We start from the raw sequence: 18598 nt of genomic DNA, 5'->3' as shown, positions 1-18598 counted from the left end.
ACAGCCAAGGCTACACAGAGAAACCCTGTCTCGAAAAACCAAAAAAAAAAAAAAAAGAGAGAGAGAAGGAAAGAAAGAGAAAGAAAGAGAAAGAAAGAAAGAAAGAAAGAAAGAAAGAAAGAAAGAAAGAAAGAAAGAAAGAAAGAAAGAAAGAAAGAAAAAAGAAAAGTATTGTATAACAACCAACATAAGGGAGCTGGGGAAATTATCTAAGGAGTTATACAGATGTGTATGATGACAAAAAAAAATCTTTAATGCAAAGGAGCCAGGACCAAGAAGGTAGTCACAAGTTCAAGGCCAGTCTGGGGCTACATAGTGACTTCCAGGTCTGCCTAAGAAACATAAGGAGACTCAGTTTCAAACACAAACAAGAACAGAAACTGTGTGTGCATGTATACAAAAACCAGATTAATCTTATTCTTGCTACAGTTTTTGATAGGTACGTTTTACAATAATTTTGTGCTGTGTTATATTTTTGCATAGGGTCTCACAGTGTTGTACAGGCTAACTTTGAAGTCCTGGTTTACAGGATCTTCCTTAACCCTAGGTATCTAGGAAGAAACACAAGTCATCATACCTGGATCTTTGCTAACTTTTAAAGCTACCATCGTACACAGACCTTGTCTTTGACAAGAGCAGGTATGCTTCTCTTAGAAATATCGCAAACAGAAAAGCTTCTATATAATGGTCCTTGCTGATACTGAAGATTTCTTCCTGAAAAAAAAAATCAAACAGTATCAGCATTGCACAGGTTCTACTTGTGAGTTATTCTGGGATGATCTTCAAAAGGGATAATGAATAATATGTTTCCTCGCGTTTTTATTTTATTATTTCTACTTATAATTTTGGATATAACATGTTGTGTGTATATAATATCTACAATAGTATGTACTGCAACTTTGGTCTATTTCTTTATAAAATATTGTCACATTTTCTCCTTAGGAGTTTTATACATGTATACTCTCAATCAACAAAGCCAAATAGAGAGCAGACTATACCTGATTATGTGACCTTTATAGGGGGATCTATATCTAATATTGCTACAGATCACCTAAAACAAAACAAAACAACCACCACAGCGGAAGTGATAAGGAATTCTGAGTTCTTATTAGAGTAGTAGTCCAACTTATATCTAGACATACTGGGTAATTCCTATATAAACTGGGCTGGTTAAATAGTCAAGACTTAATGGTAAGTGTTCTAGTTTGCTTTGATTACTGTGATGAAACACCAAGACCAAAAGTAACTTGGGGACGAAAGGATTTACTTACTCTTACAGCTGTAGTTCATCACCTAGGAAAGTCAGGGCAGGAACCTGAAGGCTGGAGCTGATGCAGAAGCCATAGAGGAGTGTTGTTTTCTTGCTTACTCGCCATGGCTTGCTAAGTTTGCTTTCTTATAAGACATAGGCCAACCTGCCCAGGGTGGTACCACACACAGTGAGCTGGGCCCCATCCATCATTAATCAGGAAAATGCCCTACAAAGTTGCCTACAGCAATCTGGTGGACGCATTTTTCTCAATTGAGATCACCTCTTCCCAGATGGCTCTAGGTTATTTTAAGTTGACAAAAGCTAAGCAGCACAGTGAGGTTGACTATTGTGTGTGTGGAGGGGACATTTCTCTTTATCTTAAGTGAGAAAAAATAAAAATGTCTGAATCACAGCCAGTCTCGTGCTTGTTTTGTTAATCCCATACTGAGGCAAAAGGTTTTGCTTGAATTTGTGCCAGCCTGGATTTTACTGTGCATGTGGATAGCAGGCCATTGTGAACTCTGTGATGTCAATCAAATGAACTCAGAGTCAAGTAAATGCACATGCTGGCAATAAGATGGAAGATTCAAAGCATTCACTCTGTTCAGTGGTTCTCAGAGCCTTGTCCCAGACTCGGTCCTCCCCTGGAAAGGTCAGCAATAGGGATTCTAGGATGGCTTGTAGCCTCAACTGACTTTGCTGAGGTGTGAGGCTGTTGCTTACATTTTGTTTTCTTTTCCTCACTTCTGAAAAGCAGATTCATGGTTTCTATCCACCTGCTAGATCAGTGGTTCTCACCCTTTCTCGTGCTGTAACCCTTCATACAGTTCCTCCTGTTGTGGTGATCCCCTCCTCCCATAGTCATAAAATTATTTTTGTTGCTACTTCAAAACTGTACGTTTGCTACTTTTATGAACTAGAACGTAAACTTCTGATATGCAATCACTGTGAAGAGGTTGTGACCACACGTTGAGACCCACCATGATAAAGTCTTCTCTTCCTCAGAACTGTTTTGTCCACCTTTCAACATTAATTGAGATGTGTCTGAACTGTCCCAGCTCTGCAGAGAGGAATCAAACTTTTCCCCCCAGGCAACAGCGGGGAGCAAGGTAGACACTAGAAAAGAATAGTAACCTGACAATATTTGAGTTACTGGGTCATTCAGGTGGTGAGTAAGTCAGAATAACCATCAGGAGAGAAGGAGGGAAGGAGAAGTGAGGGGAGGAAAAAAGGAGAGGAGAAGAGAGGTGAGGGGAGGGGAGAGGAGAGGGGAGGGGAGAGGGGAGAGGAGAGGAGAGGAGAGGAGAGAAGAGAAGAGAAGAGAAGAGAAGAGAAGAGAAGAGAAGAGAAGAGAAGAGAAGAGAAGAGAAGAGAAGAGAAGAGAAGAGAAGAGAAGAAGTCTTTTATAAATGTTGGGTTCATTCTGGGGGATCCTGAGGAACCTCTTGTCTGCTACAATAGGGCCAGCTTAAAAGCAGGGATTAGCTTCATCATTGTCTTCCTAGAGTTGGGCTCTGGGAACTCCAGGCAACTATGCTGTGGCTGAATGAGTTCAGGATGCCACAGTCACCAGCAGAAGAGACCCACGTGGATTTCCACCTACAATATGACCAGAGATGTTGCTCCTGTCGACCTGGCAGCTGGCATGCCAACAGGTTACCACAGGCTGGACACAGCCACACTGGTTCTGTGATTCTGAGGCTCTGTTTTGGTCAGAGGAGCAGATTTATTTTTCTGCTGTAAAATCTAGATAGATTTTCACATTTTTCTGCCTGTGAGACATTCAAGAAGTTACCCACAAATATGAAAATTGTGCTTGCTTATTACAAATAGATATTGAAAATGGAAGAGGATAATATATTCTGTAAATGTTTTCCAGGGTTAACGGTGATTGATTATCTATTCCTGTTACACAGCTGTCAAGAAGTTTGTAATGAGGGCTTTACAGCACGGTAGAAAGCAGTGAGGACTTAGCAATCTCTTCATGCTAGTGCTCTTAATGACTACCTACACATGTGGAAGAAAAGGAAGTGAAGCGTGGGTTTATTTAATTCGGAGAGAATAGCTAAAGAAATGTAGTTAAAGGTTTTAACTACAATTAAAATAAAACATGGACCCTCCACCAGTACATGAATGTGTTTTCATTGGTTAAATTACCATGTGGGGAACAGTAGTGGAAGGCTAGTGATGATCTTGCTATGAATGAAGTCACCAAAGACCAAAGACAGAAAAGGAGACTTTAATAAGATAACTGCAAAAGCCTTGGTGGGCAAGTTCTTGGAGAAATGATCACACTCGCTGGGAGGAAATACTCTTTTTACAGGAGTTAAAGAAACGTTATTCTATCATATTGGCTGAGACGCTTGTGTGGATAGGGCTTGTATGTGGGTGGTTAGGCAGACATCTCATTATTTTACGGAGGAATAATGAGTTACAATGTGATTTCTCACTTCTTGGCAATGGGAGACTGCAAGGCACTGGCTTCAGTAGGGATCAGACTTCTGAAGATAGGAGCCTGCTCATTCAACAGTGGAAATCTTTACAATGCTGTCAGGACAACATAAGACAAATTGCAGCCAGAGACTGTTAAAGATTAGCTCTTTCTGGTCCTATTCAGAGGCAGCAGGGACCTTGCTCTGAGTCCAGCCTGCTTCAATGCAAAAGCAGGATTGTCCCTAGGTGAGCCTAGTGCAGACATGCGTATCAGAATGTGCCTCAGTACTAAACAATGGAATTCTGCTTAAATAAAACATAGTTTAAACTTATCCAGTGCCACTACTATGGTTGACACAATAAAATTATGAGCAATAGTAATTATATTTTGTAGTAATAATTCTTTCACTGGTTTTGTTTTTGCTTTAATGTGATTACTAAGGACCCTGATAACTTTTATAGCAGAATGAAAGAAAGAAAAAGGAAAGAACAAAGGTAGGTGGGGAAAGAGAGATGGGAGGATGACTATGAGAACGTTGTGCACGGGCCACATGGACTCTTAAAGCAGCCACTCAATGTAACTTATAGGATGAATTAAAGATGTCTAAGACACAGTATATGAAGTGAAAATGATAACATGAATTGGGATTAAACAGTAAATGATAGGAATGTCAAAAGGATGGATACACACAAAAATCCAGACAGTGTCAGCGGCTGCTGTGGGGATGGGACTGAGGAGGAATGGCTGTGTTCTCGTCTTTGACTCTATTGATTTTTGCATCATCTAGGGTTTTTAAAACCAGAAAGGATGTGCTTTTTAAATGTTTTTAGGATAGGCATTTTCAATAGTATTTTTCAGTAGTTAATGGTATTTCAATAGTTAATGGTACTAGTGTTTTCTGTTTAAACCTTCTATGTGTTCTGTATATAAATATGAAATTCAGATTATGAGATCCAGTACTTTCAAGAACTGGACCTCAGAAAAGCCAACTTGGCACCTCCATGACTAGGAGGAGGCAGAACACTAAGACTGAATATCCTAGTTCCAACTAAAGGTATCTCAGTTGAGTCCACTCACGAAGACTGGCCAACCTTTCACACCAAGCCTCCTTCATTCCTACCATGCCCAGGTAATCCTGTCAGGGCCTGTATCGTTGTCCCATGCTGGTTTCTCTGTAGTGAGTTCAAGTAATAACCCTTGAGAAGGGGATGCAGAGAGGCAGCGAGAGAGGAGAGGAGGAGCTTTGTAGTCTTACTGGGGTGAAGCAGTGCATCCTTCATGTGGGCCTAACAACCAACTAAGCATTGAGTGGACTGGTTTTACCAAGAGCAACAAATGAATAATAAATCAAGGATTTGGAAAAAATATATAAGATTGTTTAGGTAATTACCCAAATTCTTAATAAAATGCAAAATAGGTAAGAGTGTATGACATCTTTTTATGGGTGTTTATTTGTTTGTTTGTTTGTTTTTTGAGACAGGCTCTCACATATTCCAGGCTGACTTCAAACTTGCCATGGAGCTGAGTTCTTGCCATCCCATAAAACACTGTAATTACAGTCCTGTACTACCACAGCCAGGTTTTCTGTGTTCAATTCTTAATCGAGAAAGAAGACAGAAACTTGCTGAATTCAGTCTCCAGCATCTTCGATTGGCGTTGTGACACCATCACAAGGCAATAAGTAACACAGTCTTTACCATTAACAAACACACTTTAAGTAGAGGTTTGAGACAACAGTGTTTATGTATTTATGTCCATTTCTCTACCAACGTGCATTTTCAAAGTATTCATACATTACTTCTTGATGGTATAAACACATGATCACAACCTTATGAGATAACTTATGTCGCCTATCTTCTATTTCTTTTTTTCTTTCCTTTTTTGTTTTGTTTTTGTTTATTTGTTTGTTTTTCAAGACAGGGTTTCTCTGTGTAGCCTCTGGCTGTCCTAGAACCCACTCTGTAGACCAGGCTGGCCTTGAAATCAGAAATCTGCCTGCCTCTGCTTCCAAAGTGCTGGGATTAAAGGCGTGTGCCACCACTACCCAGCTTCTTCTTTTCTAGTAAAGGAAGAGACAGAGAAAAATTCCTTGCCAAAATAAAGAAGAAATCTAGCTGGGCCTGATGGTATCAATCGACAATTCCAGCTATGTAGGAGGTTGAGGAAGGAGAATCAATAGTTCAAGACTAATCTGTGCTATAAAGTGAGTTCAAGACCAGCCTAGGCCATAGAGTGAATTCAAGGTCTGACTGGGAAACTTAGTGAGACCCTTTCTCAAAACAGAAAGCAAGAAAGAAATGGGAAAGCACTTCAGATAGTCAAGGTCTTGGGTTAAATGTCCAGGACCAGAAAAAAATTAAAAATGAGAAAATGAAATTTAGGTGGGTTATTGAAAGGTCTTACCATTCTTCCCAAGTAAAGAACAGGTACCATACCACTTTTTAACTAGGATAGTAGACAGAAAAATGGGTAACTTAATTCAGGCATTGAGGCACATGCCTTTGATCCAAGTACTCAGATCTATGTGAGTTTAAACTGATCTACATAGTGAGTTCCAGGTTAGCCAGGGTCACATAGAAAGGGTCTGACTCAAATAAATACATGAAAGAAAGAAAGAAAGAAAGAAAAAGAAAGAAAGAAAGAAGAGAAAAGAAAATGCATAGTTTATGTCTCCTTTTAGTTGAAAAAAAAAAAAAAGAATGGTCAACTACTCCACACAAAATTCCTAAAAATTATTTAATAAAACATGAAAAGTGGCTTTTTATACCTATACATTGAAGTGTCTAGAATAGGTAGGCTCTAAAAAACATGTTTCTGTATTTCCCTCCTGTACAGAGAAGCTTTAAGCTTAAAAGCCAAACAACAACAACTTCCAAGCACGAATTCAAAAAAGGTGCTGTGGGCAAACAGAACACCGTGCTGGCGGTTTGCTGAAGCCTGGCATCGTTTCACAAAAGGAACCTGAGGAGAAGGTATCAGTCTTCAGAAAACACAGATGATCTGGATGCAGTGTGTGGACTATCGTGAAAACCTTACCTCTTATGATCAACTCACAGCACAGCACTTTCCAGGTCCATACTGTGGGCACTGTCCATTCAAGATTCTCAACCTGCTTCCTAGCAGACATGTTTCCTCTGACAGTCTCCAATGGGATTTTACCTACACCATTACCCACCTCTTACTATTCTTCCATTTTCAACCTGCAAAGCAGTTTTGAAGGCATAAATAATAATGATAAATATTTGGTGTGAATCTTCTGACCTGGTGGAAGTTTTACCTTAGCTGGCATAAAGCTTGATTCAGTTTGATACAATAAGGGTAAGGATACTACCTGTCCTAAAATTTGGCTAGAACCAAGAACTGGGAAAATCGAGAAGTGAGATGTTATTGTCTATCTTTACTTGATTGATTTCAAATCACCTGGGAGGCACAGTTCTGGTGTTGTGCCAGGGAAATGTTAGTGAGCCCCAAGAACACACACAGGAGCCGATCTGATGCAACCCACAGCAGGGTCTTTATTCTATCTGAGCTAGCTTGCCCCCTCACCCCCAACGCACCACTATCACGCAGGATGGTGTTGGTGATGTGGGAACCCAGAATGTCTATTGGGGCAAGGTTTTATAGTAAGCAGCAAGCAGGGAATATGTGTGCAAGCATCTAATTGGAAAGCTCCTATGGCCTTTAACATAATTGGCTGCTGCTGGGAGTCACATCATAAACTTAACTTCTGCTCCCCTCTGCGTTGGTGGTCGTTAGGCAGGGGGTGGGCTTGTAACCTGGGGGTGCAGGTTTGTTGTGGGAATAACCTGGAGACACTAATCTTGTTGGGGTTGTAACCTGGAAACTCTGCTCTTGTGAGAGATTAGCCTAGAGAGTGGAGCTAGGCTCAGGTTTTGTTGGGGAGCAACTTGGAAACTAATGCTAAATACCAGCCTGTTATTCTACCTGAGCTCAAACTTAGGGCAGGTTTTCTAAAATGGAATCTGAATTTAAAAGCTTTGGCATCTCACTGGGCATATGAGTGAGAGTGACTCCAGAGAGTTTTAATCTAGAAGAAAAGACTTACCCTGAACGTGAGTGGCAGCATCCCATAGTCAGAGGTCCAGGAATGAATTAAAAGGGAAAAAAGTGGAAGGCAGCTAGAACATCAGCATTGATCTTTGCTTGTAGACCACAGACTCAGTGCAGCCAGATGTCTCACATTCTGCCTGCATGCCTTCTCTACTACCAAATCCTGCATGGCCATGTACAAGGGACATCCTGACAAAGTTTCCTACCCCTGGATCAGAGCCAGGAACATGGGCCTCCATGAGTGTTGATAGTTGCTCTTGTGTCAGAATGCCTTCGTGAACCCCAAAAGACCAAGTAGCTGATTCCAATGCAATTGCATTAGGATCTCTTTATTACAAGCTTCAGTTGGGTTATCTCTGATGCAGGAGAATGGGAGGGGGCAGCCCTAAGCTTAGTTTCAGGCAAGCATTTATAGAGACAAGGTGGTTTCTAGCCTGGCACACATCTGATTGGGTGGGTCATTATGGCCTTTAACATAATTGGCTGGTGCTGGGAGCCAAACCATAAACATAACTTCTGCTTTCCTCCTGATTGCTGGTTGTTAGGAAATGAAGTTTCAGAGGCAGGTTTGTAATATGGAGGTGCAGATTTGTTGGGGAATAACCTGGAAACTGGTGTCACTACCAGCCTGTTAGTTAACTTGAGTTCAACCTCAGGTCATGTTCTCTAAGATGGAGTCTGAACCCAAAAGATTTAGGCTCTCACTAGGCATGAGCATTGTTTGTATAATATATACATTAACTTTATGTTCCTCCTTTAGGAAATATTCTCCCTGCCAAGATTATCAGGGAATGTCCTCTCTGCCAAGGTTAATGTCTACATGATAATCAGAGACAGCCTGACTCCAGCAGGCAAGGGTGTGTCTATGTTCTTAGCAAAAATGGTAAACACTGTAACCTTCAAGAAGGCTCTTAAGGCTGTGGGAAAGAACTCTGAAAACATGAGTTCAAAAATATATAATTACTCAACTATGCAAAATATATGAATGCAATATGAATTATCTGAGGGGCTTCACAGACCAGCTGCACTGTGAGCCAGCTTGTCAGAAAGATATTAAGGAAACAAAAAGATTTGAGGAGTAGTAACGGAAGGACAAGATTCCACCCAGCTAAGTTTATTGTTTGTGCTTACAAAGGCAGGCAGATTCCTGAGTTCCAGGAAAATCTGAGACAGGGAGAATTCAGGTCTAGGAGAGGTAGAAATGGTGATCTCAGAGCTGGATCCCACCCAGCTATCTTATTGTTTGGTTTACAAAAGCAGGCAGATCTCTGAATTTATTTGCCATGGTTTTTTTTTTTTGGGGGGGGGGTTGTTTTGTTTTAATTTACTTGCTGTCCTTTTTTAAGAATCAAGTAGCTAAGGTCATAAAATGCTGATGGGGGGGTGATAATCAAAAGGGATCATCAAAAGGGATCCTGCAGTTAATGACTGAATTGATATGTAAATAAAAGACTGGGCTTTGGTCTGCAAGAGAGAGCTACCCAGAGAGAACTGCTTGGAAAGAGAACACAGCTTTTTAAGATTTTTTTTCTAACAGGATTTCTGATTTTGGTCAGAAAACCCCCCAGATTTTGGTTGGGAAAAATCCAAGAATTTTTTTCTAACACTAGAGAGCTGTCTCTAACAGAGAACTGTCTCATGCAGACTACAGATCCAAGAGCTATCTAATAGCTGTCTGGAGAGCCATCTCTAGCAGAACACAAGGCTTGTACTACTCCCCACCCCCCAATGACTTGGAGTAGTTTCTTTCACTCCTTCCTCAGGACCTCCCCTCCCCCCCCCCAAAGTGGATTCTTGGCACTTCACCAGAATGTATCATCTCAAACCATGATCCCAAATAAACCATTCCCTCCCTAAGTTGCTTTTCTTGGGTTTGTAGTCACAGCCCTGAGAAAAGTAACCAATACTTTGAGCACTATAGAATTGACATCATCTGTATCATTTGTTGTGCTGGCTAGTTTTGTGTCAACTCAACACAAAACAGAGTCATTTGTGAAAAGGGAACCTCAACTTATAAAATGCCACCACCAGACTGACCTGCAGGGCTATTTTCTTGATTGATAATGGATGTGGGAGGGCCCAGGTCACTGTGGGTGGTACCACCAGAGGCTGGTGGTCCTGAGTGCTATAATAAAGCAAGCTGAGCCAGCCATGAGGAGCAAGCCAGTAAGCAGCTTCCTCCATAACCTCTGTTCCAGTTTTGCCTCTGGGTTCCTGCCTTGTGCTCCTGCCCAGTGATGGAGTGTAACAAATGAGTTGTGAGTTTAAATAAACCCCCACTCATTCACCCCAGGTTGCTTTTTGCCATAGTGGTTTTTTCACAATAGAAACCCTAACTAAATATTTTATCTCATGAAAATAAGACTACTTTTTATTTACCTGACTGAAAACTTTCACAGTAAAAAGTTAAAAACAAACAAACAAAAAACTAAGTATGCTCTAATGGAGTTTTTTAGGACAGGAATGTCTCCCTACATCTTCAGAAGATGCTGGAGGCATTCTTCATCATATTCTCTGTCCTCATAAAGATATACGGAATCTCTCTACTCAAACTCTGTAACACTGTGTACTTAATATGAAAACTGTAGGACTGCCTCAGACTCCAGAACCTTAGCCAATTAAATGCAAACACAAACGGTCCAAATTAGAACTTCTTCAGAAAGCTAGACCCAGATTTTCAGTGTTGAAGGACATTTCATCAGCCCCTGTAGTCAAGGTTTTCTAGCACCCATACACAAGGCACAATAGGGGAGCTAAGACCGCAGGAATCCGACTAGACATAAAAGATTCAGGTTGACAAACAAATAGTAAAGAAGGGACACTCCAAAATCCGGAACCATCCATTCAGGAGAAAACTGTGCTGGCTAAGGGTGACTGTTCTCGAAGTCCTTGTAAATCCAAACACTTCAGTGCTATCTCATCCAGAGAACACCTCCATATCCTCTAGTCTCGTTCCAGTTACTTTTTAAACAGGAAAGATAATCCACCTCAAACTATAACATCTAACATTGGACAGTGTGTATTGGCAACGCCCTCTCTTCTGCAGTTAGTAAGGGCTCCAGGTGTCTTCAGCTCACTGGCAAGTGCTCACCAACTCCAGAAAGTGTGCTACAGATCACTGTGAGACAATTTTTTTCCCCACGTGGCTTCTCTGATGTTGAGCAAGGTAGGAAGTTCGGGTAAAGCCCTTCCCACATGCATCACACTGGAAGGGTTTCTCACCCGTGTGGATTTTTTTATGTTCAAGAAGGCTTCTCCTCCGAGTGAAACTTCTCTCACACTCACTGCACTGGTAAGTCTCAGGAGCTTCAACATCTTCCCCCTGGCCTGCCACCCGACTCCGACCGTCCCAGGCCTCTCCACGCAGAGGCTTTGGAGCAGTTTTATCACCATGGATCTGCTGATGTCGCAGGAGATGTGAGCTCCGCCTAAAGGCTTTGCCACACAAGTTGCACTGGAATGGCTTCTCGCCTGTGTGAATTTTGTGATGTTCAAGGAGGCTGCAGCTCTGAGTGAAGGTTTTCCCACAGTCATCACACTCGTAGGGCTTTTCCCCAGTGTGGGTTCTCTGGTGCTTGATGAGGTTGGAGCTGTGACTGAAGACTTTGCCACATTCTTCACACTCATATGGCTTCTCGCCAGTGTGAACTCTCTGGTGAATGACAAGGGCAGAGCTCCCAATAAAGGTCTTCCCACAGTCTTCACACTCATAGGGCTTCTCTCCAGTGTGGATTCTCTTGTGTTTGGTCAAGCCTGAACTCTGAGCGAAGCTCTTCCCACATTCACGGCAATAGTGCCGCCTGTTTCCTGTGGCACTCTTCTGTGTTGTCTGTAACTTGCCTTCCTGCTCACTGGCTTCTGCACCTGTAGGAATCGGGACAGTGTCTTCACCCAGGAAGCACACTGTCTGCTCAGGCTTTTGTTCCCTGTATTCCTCATCTAGAGGCAAGTCCCTGGTCTCAGGTTTCATTTCCAGACCTGAAACACAATGGTCAGCAAGTGTTAATTATGCTTTGCAAGGGAGAAAGCTCTGAGAAACCGGGCAAGGAGGCAAATGTTACAGCGCTCTCTGCATCCTGAGAACAAATATTTAAATGCGGGAATAAATGGAACAACCAGGATGCTGATGAGGAAAGAAACCTGATGGGAATCAGGATTAAATGCAAAAACAGGAAGTGGGAGGGGGGAAGGTAAGGACCAAGACCAGAATCCACACTGGCCAGCCAGTCAACACAAAAATCCCTAAAAACCATTTAATAAAACATGAAAGGTTTACTTGGTTTTGTACTTTATAAGTCCTTTTCACTATCTAGATCAGTAGGATCTAAAAATATTTTCTGTATGCCTCTTTTCTCTCGAGGGGCTTTAGGCAGGAGCCTAAAGAAAAGGGGGGAGGGGATGTGCTAAGATGGGTGCACGGTCCCTAGGAACAGGAAGGCTGAGATGTAAGCCTACGATTAGACAGGAAAGGGTGGACAAAAGCGACCCAAACAGCAAGCAAAAGTATTTCTGAACCATGTTATAGGAGACTAAGGAAGTAAGGATTTGCAGAAACTCATGGCCAGTCACTGTGATGCCCTGGCCCCCTGCTCTTCTTATCCCAGGCAGAGATGGTGTTCCCTACAACAGCTAACAAGGGGGTTCTACGTAAAAGAATTCTGTGGCTTCTGATAAGCCACATTACCCTCTGTGACTTGTCACTCTTAGGTCAGGGACTATAGTCAGCATCTCAGCTCACTTCTAGACTTCCAGATTCTGCTTTGTGGCCCAGCCTCCCATTCCTGCCAGGGTGCAGAATAGAAAGGGAGCAACATTTACTGAGCACTTATGTGAACAAGACCCTTCCTAAGGATTGAATCTGCTTCATCTCAGTTAAACTGACAGCGTAGAAAACAAAGTGACAGTCAGAAGGTTTTAAGAGTTAAACAACCAGTCACTAACAGGACTCCAACGTGCTAATTCTGAAACCAGGCACACAGCAAACTGCTTCTGTGAGTCAGATAGCTTCTAACACACAAAGGAAAAGACTTCGGGAGCAGACAGTGCCTGCCAGGTTTTTCTAAGGAAACTAGAATACCTGCCTTTCATCTCTACAGAGATTCCTCTGAGATGAATCTGCTCTTCCCACCCAGGTGAGAGGGTCAGCAGCCCCTACAACAGCCAATCCCACTAGGACCTGCATCTCATACTCTCAAACTGAGGTACATGCAAACGCACATGCAAACTGTTTAAAGGGACTCTTAAAAGGAGGTAAAGTCTCTTTAGACATTCCTCCATTTACACAAAACTCTAACCAGTCACTGTGGTACATGCCTGTAATCCAAGCACCCGAGAGTCTAAACAATGAAGATCTCAGTTCATGTCACTACACAAAAGACAGTAAGTATTTTCACATGATATATAAATGATCCCAGACATGAAAAGGCTTAGAAAAAAAGTTTCCAAATTTCCAAAGATTTGCATTGTCAAACTCAAAGTGAAGGCCCATTGAATTAGATTTTTTTTTTTAATAAACTAAAACCTGGGTCTTGGGTGAGAAAAAAAATCAGGAGAAAAAGTAAAAATTTATTATAACACCAAACACTGGGGACTTCAAGCAAGAAATGAAAGGCTGAATGAATATGAAAATCCAGGTTATATAATCATTACATTAATACCCCCAAATGGCCGGTTGTATCTGTCCCCTGCAACTCTAAGACTTTGAGGGCAGAAGCCTGGTGTTTATGCCCTTCACCGAGAGTATACTTTATTATAATTTAAGATGACAAAGTAAGGGTTTAGTGGTAGCTTGGTGGCAGAGTGCTTGCCTAGCATGGATGAAGCCCTCAGCAGGAACCTTAATATTGCCCAAAACACCTAAACTAACATTATTTCCAAATTTTTTTTAAATCGACTTTAATTTGCATTTCCTGAATTGTACTTCAAAAAAAAAAAAAAAAAAAAAAAAAAACAAGCAACCAACCATCAATAAAGGGCCTGAGCAAAGCACTGGCATAGAAGGAGTCAGAGAGCACAGAGAATCCTCCAAGGCAGCCAGAGAATGGAAAGGGTCTCTTGAGTGAACCCCAAATGAAGACTGGTGCTGCTAGGAAATGATGAGGAATTCAGAGTCTGGTGTAAAATTAGGGAGATGGTGGAGAACTGTAGAGGAAAATACTATCTTAGCCACTGTTCTAATGCTGTTCTATTGCTCTGTTAGCATGTGCAAGGCCCTGAATTGGCTCTCTCTCTCTCGCTCTCTCTCTCTCTCTCTCTCTCTCTCTCTCTCTCTCTCTCTCTCTCTCTCTCTCTCTCTCCCTCCCTCCCTCCTTCCCTCTATCCCTCCCTCCCTTGCCCCTCACCCACACACACACACACACACATACACACAGAAACATACTCACTCACAAACATATGCCCACCTCTGGCCTGTAAGGGTGAACAATCCAAAGATTCCTGAGATTCATGCTTGAAGAGAGACTTCATTGCCTGGGAGTGGCTACTTTGTGAGTCCTGAGATGGTGTCACCACTGCCACCTTGCAGCAGAGAAGTTCGCGACTCCATTCCCCCGTTGAGACCTAAAAGGCATTCATTTACTTTTTTTTTTAATTTTATTCAATTAAACTTTTCCTTCATACTTTGTCCTAGGACTCTATATTATCAGGCCCTGATTCTAAGAGCTTCATGAAAATATTAACTCATGGAAATACAGACAGCCTGTGGACTTTGGAATTGTTTGGAATTTTTTAACTGGAAACTGAGGCGCAGTTTAAGCAGCTCGTCCTTGTCTTGCAGCTTATAAGTAGCAGTGCTGCAATGGGAGCCTGGACAGATCAGCTGCAGAGCCTGTGGATTAACCATGGCTTTGCTTCCTTGTTCTGTCCCTCTGTCATTACAAAGCTGATGGGAAAATCTATGAAAATGTCAACATTTCTTTTTTAAAAAAAAGGCATACTAATTTCCACCCAATGGGGTTTATAAGAAACTAACAAATTCAATTGCAGTATGTGAAGTCAAGTAACAGAGAACATGACAGAGCATCCTCCTGAAAGTCTAGTTTCCTTGCAGACATCGATAGCAAACTGATGCTCAGAGTTTCCTACGTGTTTTTTCAGAGAATAGAGTTCTAAGACTTGAATTGACTTCCTACTCTTACAGAGCTCAGGACAACTCCAAGTCTGGAACCTTGGTCTCCTGGCCACAAGGACACTGGGGGTTACAGAAAAGAAATCCCCTAAAACAAGCCAAAGTGTGTTACTACATGTCAGTTGTGTCACCCTCAACCATAGCCAGAGATGCTTTTCTATGCAGTCAGCAGCAGTTAATTCAGAGATTCATAACTGGTCCGATAGCTGAGAATAAGTGACTATCCAGTGCTCATCCTCGGACAGGGCATCCACATCAACCCCTGGCTCCCAGGGCTCAGGGAGCCTCGTGGAAGACAGGACAGAAAAAATCATAAGAAATGGGGAATGGAGATGTGTAATACAAAAAGCTACCTTGTGGGAAAGACATGGTTACTGACCCATGAACTCACTGCCACTATGGTTACTGCACAGGATCAAGACAACACGATCAGTCAATGGTTCAGCAAGTGGCATTCATGGAACTTGGTAGTTTACAAAAGGGAGGGTGTATGAAAGAGAGAAGGGGACATGTGGTGGCTGGAGGAAATTGAAGCGGGGTTGTTGGTGAATATGATGGAGACGCAGTGTTGATGTGTATGAAATTTCGAAAGGAGTTCTGTTTTGTTTTGTTTTAGGTCAGAAGATAGAGGTCAAAAACACCCTGTTTTCTACCAAACTCTTAAACAAGGTATACAAGAATTTGGATAGAAAAAAAAAAAAACTCTTAGATTCTAGGCTCTAAGAAAACTGTCGAATTCCCCTCCACTGTCAAAAGGGAGAACTACGTGTGTGTGTGTGTGTGTGTGTGTGTGTGTGTGTGTGTGTGTGTGTGTGGCATAAGCACCACAGTACTGCCAGCAAGCCACTACAGATGTTGTTTTATGTGACAAGCCAATAAAACAACCTACAAAGTCGTTTGTGCCTATTGTCACTGCTCAAACCTGTCCTTGTGTCTTACTCTATACACGAGTAAGTACATATGTAACCTTTCACCACTCTGCTCGACACATTCTACCTCAGCCTCACTAGGACTGAGTTATTTCATAATCCTTTTACTTTCCTTTTTGCGATTAATTATTCTGAGGGGCCCAGGTCAGTTCTCTGGTTGCCTTAGGTTTCCAGCATAGACAGACCTTGCGGGCTCTAAGCAATCCCTTGCTTGCATCTTGCTTGGTTTCTGAAAGGCACAGAGCATGGGTCTAAACCTGTTCCTTCTACCTGTGGAGGTGTGTCATCCAGCTGCCTGTCCAAGTACTCCAGCAGCGCCACCACCTCCTCCCCGCTGTCGGGGTGCTGCTCGCGCACCCAGGCCTGCAGCTCCCCTGGCAGGATGGTCAGGAACTGCTCCAGCACCAGCAGCTCCAGGATCTGCTCCTTGCTGTGCATGTCTGGCCGCAGCCACTGTCTGCAGAGCTCGCGGAGCCGGCTCAGCGCCTGCCGGGGCCCGGCTGCCTCTGGGTAGCGGAAAGCACGGAAGCGCTGGCGGGAGCGGTCAGGCCCAGGACTGCCCAGCCAACTGGTCTCCTCTGCCAAGGGGGAGGCCTCTTCCTGTTCCACTTTCACCACTAAAATCCCAGTCCCCTCTTCTGCAGATCGAGCGTTTAGGGCTGCGGACGTTCCGGGTTCTCTAGCCATTCTGTGCCAACTCCAGGCTCACGCTAGCTACAAGCTGGATCTGCAGAGGACTCTCGCAATGGGAATTCAGACTAGATCTATCTCCTCCCTCCCCTCGTGCTCCGGGACACCTAAAAGCACAGCTGCAGAGGTGTCACCTACAATCCTAGTCTTTACGGAGTCCTCTTCTGCACTCCACCCTAAACCCACAATAAATAATCTCAAGGGATGCTCGGGGCAAATAAACTACATCCAGACTCTGGTGGAACACAGGAAGCATTGTGGGAACCCAAGCCACTTCCGGCGCCCTCTAGGATGCGCTTCTCTGTGGTTCTTTCCAAATTAACCCATTATTGTTGGGGAAAGGATTGTAGACTCTGGGTAACAGGAGTATATGTTTAAGCAGAGGAAGTAAGTTACCCGGGACCTTTGGTTCTTTCTGATGTAAAGCTTGCCTTCATAATTGTCACAATGCTGACTCGAAAATTCAGCTGGCAAGTAGACTTTGCAGAATGGGGAATGCAGGTGGGAAAAGGTAAGAAATGCGGTACATCTTAGAAAACCGTGAAAGAAGCAGAACACTCACTTGTCTGAAGGTCTGTCCCTGGTCCTGCCCTCTTCCTGCGGTTCCCTTTCCTCCCGCCCCAGGCCAAACTACTTGAGAGAAGAATCCTCCACACCCGGACTCTAGACCCTACTTCCCACCACTTCTTAAGACATTAAAGGCAGTAAAGAGCCAGTATAGTCACTATTATGGCACCTATCCAAATAACTAAAGAGTCCCAGCTCTTCAACAAAAAATGTTTGTGCATTGCAAGCATCCAAGCAGCCTCTATGCACGTCCAGAAACTTTCTAGTCCCCAGCCTCATGGACATCCCATTCCAACTTCATTTCTTCCTGTTCCTCTACAGTCCTGGCTCACACACTAACACAAAGGTTAGATGCAAGCACTCCCAAGCCTGAGAGAGGTGAACTGTCATCAACTAAAAGAAACCCAATAGACCGACCTGTCAGGTGCCGTGACAAACTTTACTTCGACCATGACTAGAACCAAGCTTCCTCCATCTGATATTCTTGCTGAGGCTGTTTCGAGGTTTAACTGGAATCTGATCGTCTTGTAGCATCCCATGGAAAACTACCCAGTGCTATTCTAGGAGCTGAAGATCAGAATGTCCTAGCTAAGTTACCTAAGCTTCATTGAAATTGCTTATTTGTTCAGGAAACCCCTCCAGCTAAACCTTTATCTTAGCTGCCTATTTGTATGGAATCTCTCTGAGGCTGGCTAACTGCTTGTCTTAAATTCTCTTAAAACTGCTTGCTTAAAACTTCTTGTCCTGTGGTCTCCACTACAGCTACCAAGGGAGATGCCTTGATGAAGTCTCTGCACTCAAAAATCCCATGCTCTGGACACTGGGGGTCACACCCAGATGCACCCCCCAACACTTGGGTGTGGTCCCAGCTGGCTGGAATAAAGACTTTGTATATACACTGTGTCTCAGTTATCAACTCTGGTAAGCTTCCCATAACACTATAAAAAGATACAGCTAAGACATGGGGGAAAACTAGAACTCAGGAATACTAAGCAATTATTGGGAACTTAACTGTTAGAATGGCAGTATGGTTTTTATAAGATTTATTTTTATTTATGTGTTTATGTGAATGCCATATTGTGCTAGTGCTTGCAGAAACCAGAAAAGGACGTCAGGTCCCCTGGACCTAGAGCTGCAGGTAGTTGTGACTTGAACTCAGGTCCTGTCATAGTTAGGGTGTCTATTGCTGTGATAAACACCATGACCAAAAGCAATTTGGGAAGGAACAGGGTGATTTGGGTCGCAAGTTCCAATCACAGACCATTATGAAGTCAGGGCAGGAGCTGAGGCAGAATCCTTCGAGGAATGCTGCTTACCGCTTGCTCCCTGGTTTATTTTGATTGCTCTCATGTATTTCCCAGGACTGCCTGTCCAGAGGTGGCACCATGCACAGTGAGGGCTTCTTTTACATCAATCATCAGTCAAGAAAATACCGCAGACTTGTCTACAGGCTGATCGGATAGAGGCATATTTTCAGCTGAGCTTCACTCTTCTTAGATGACTCTAGTTTTGTCAAGTTGTCAAAAACA

General features: G+C 42.9%; 1 protein-coding gene and 1 non-coding gene across 2 annotated transcripts; one reads left to right on the top strand and one right to left on the bottom strand.

The window, feature by feature from the left end:
* Positions 1 to 9257: 9257 nt before the first annotated feature.
* On the top strand, positions 9258 to 9322 carry LOC115065667. Its single transcript, XR_003845435.1, has one exon. It is a non-coding gene; the product is annotated as a U7 small nuclear RNA (small nuclear RNA).
* Positions 9323 to 10100: 778 nt separating this feature from the next.
* LOC110334087 (zinc finger protein with KRAB and SCAN domains 3-like) lies at positions 10101 to 16769 on the bottom strand. Its single transcript, XM_021215942.1, has 3 exons — positions 16083 to 16769; positions 14159 to 14315; positions 10101 to 11735 (listed from the first exon to the last, which is right to left on the bottom strand). Exons 1-3 carry the CDS (start codon positions 16497 to 16499, stop codon positions 10873 to 10875), a joined length of 1437 nt encoding a protein of 478 aa, XP_021071601.1. The 5' UTR covers positions 16500 to 16769; the 3' UTR covers positions 10101 to 10872.
* Between the last annotated feature and the right edge of the window lie 1829 nt (positions 16770 to 18598).

This window comes from Mus pahari, chromosome 16, assembly GCF_900095145.1.
Source record: "Mus pahari chromosome 16, PAHARI_EIJ_v1.1, whole genome shotgun sequence".
NCBI lineage: Eukaryota > Metazoa > Chordata > Mammalia > Rodentia > Muridae > Mus > Mus pahari.
This window is presented reverse-complemented; position numbering and strand designations above follow the sequence as displayed.

Coding starts and splice junctions, on each gene's coding strand:
- LOC110334087 (XM_021215942.1), bottom strand. CDS start 16,499: ATGGCTAGAGAACCCGGAACGTCCGCAGCCCTAAACGCTCGATCTGCA. Junction 14,316..16,082: donor TGGATGACACACCTCCACAG/GTAGAAGGAACA, acceptor AATGCCTTTTAG/GTCTCAACGGGGGAATGGAG. Junction 11,736..14,158: donor TTCACCCTTACAGGCCAGAG/GTGGGCATATGT, acceptor ATTGTGTTTCAG/GTCTGGAAATGAAACCTGAG.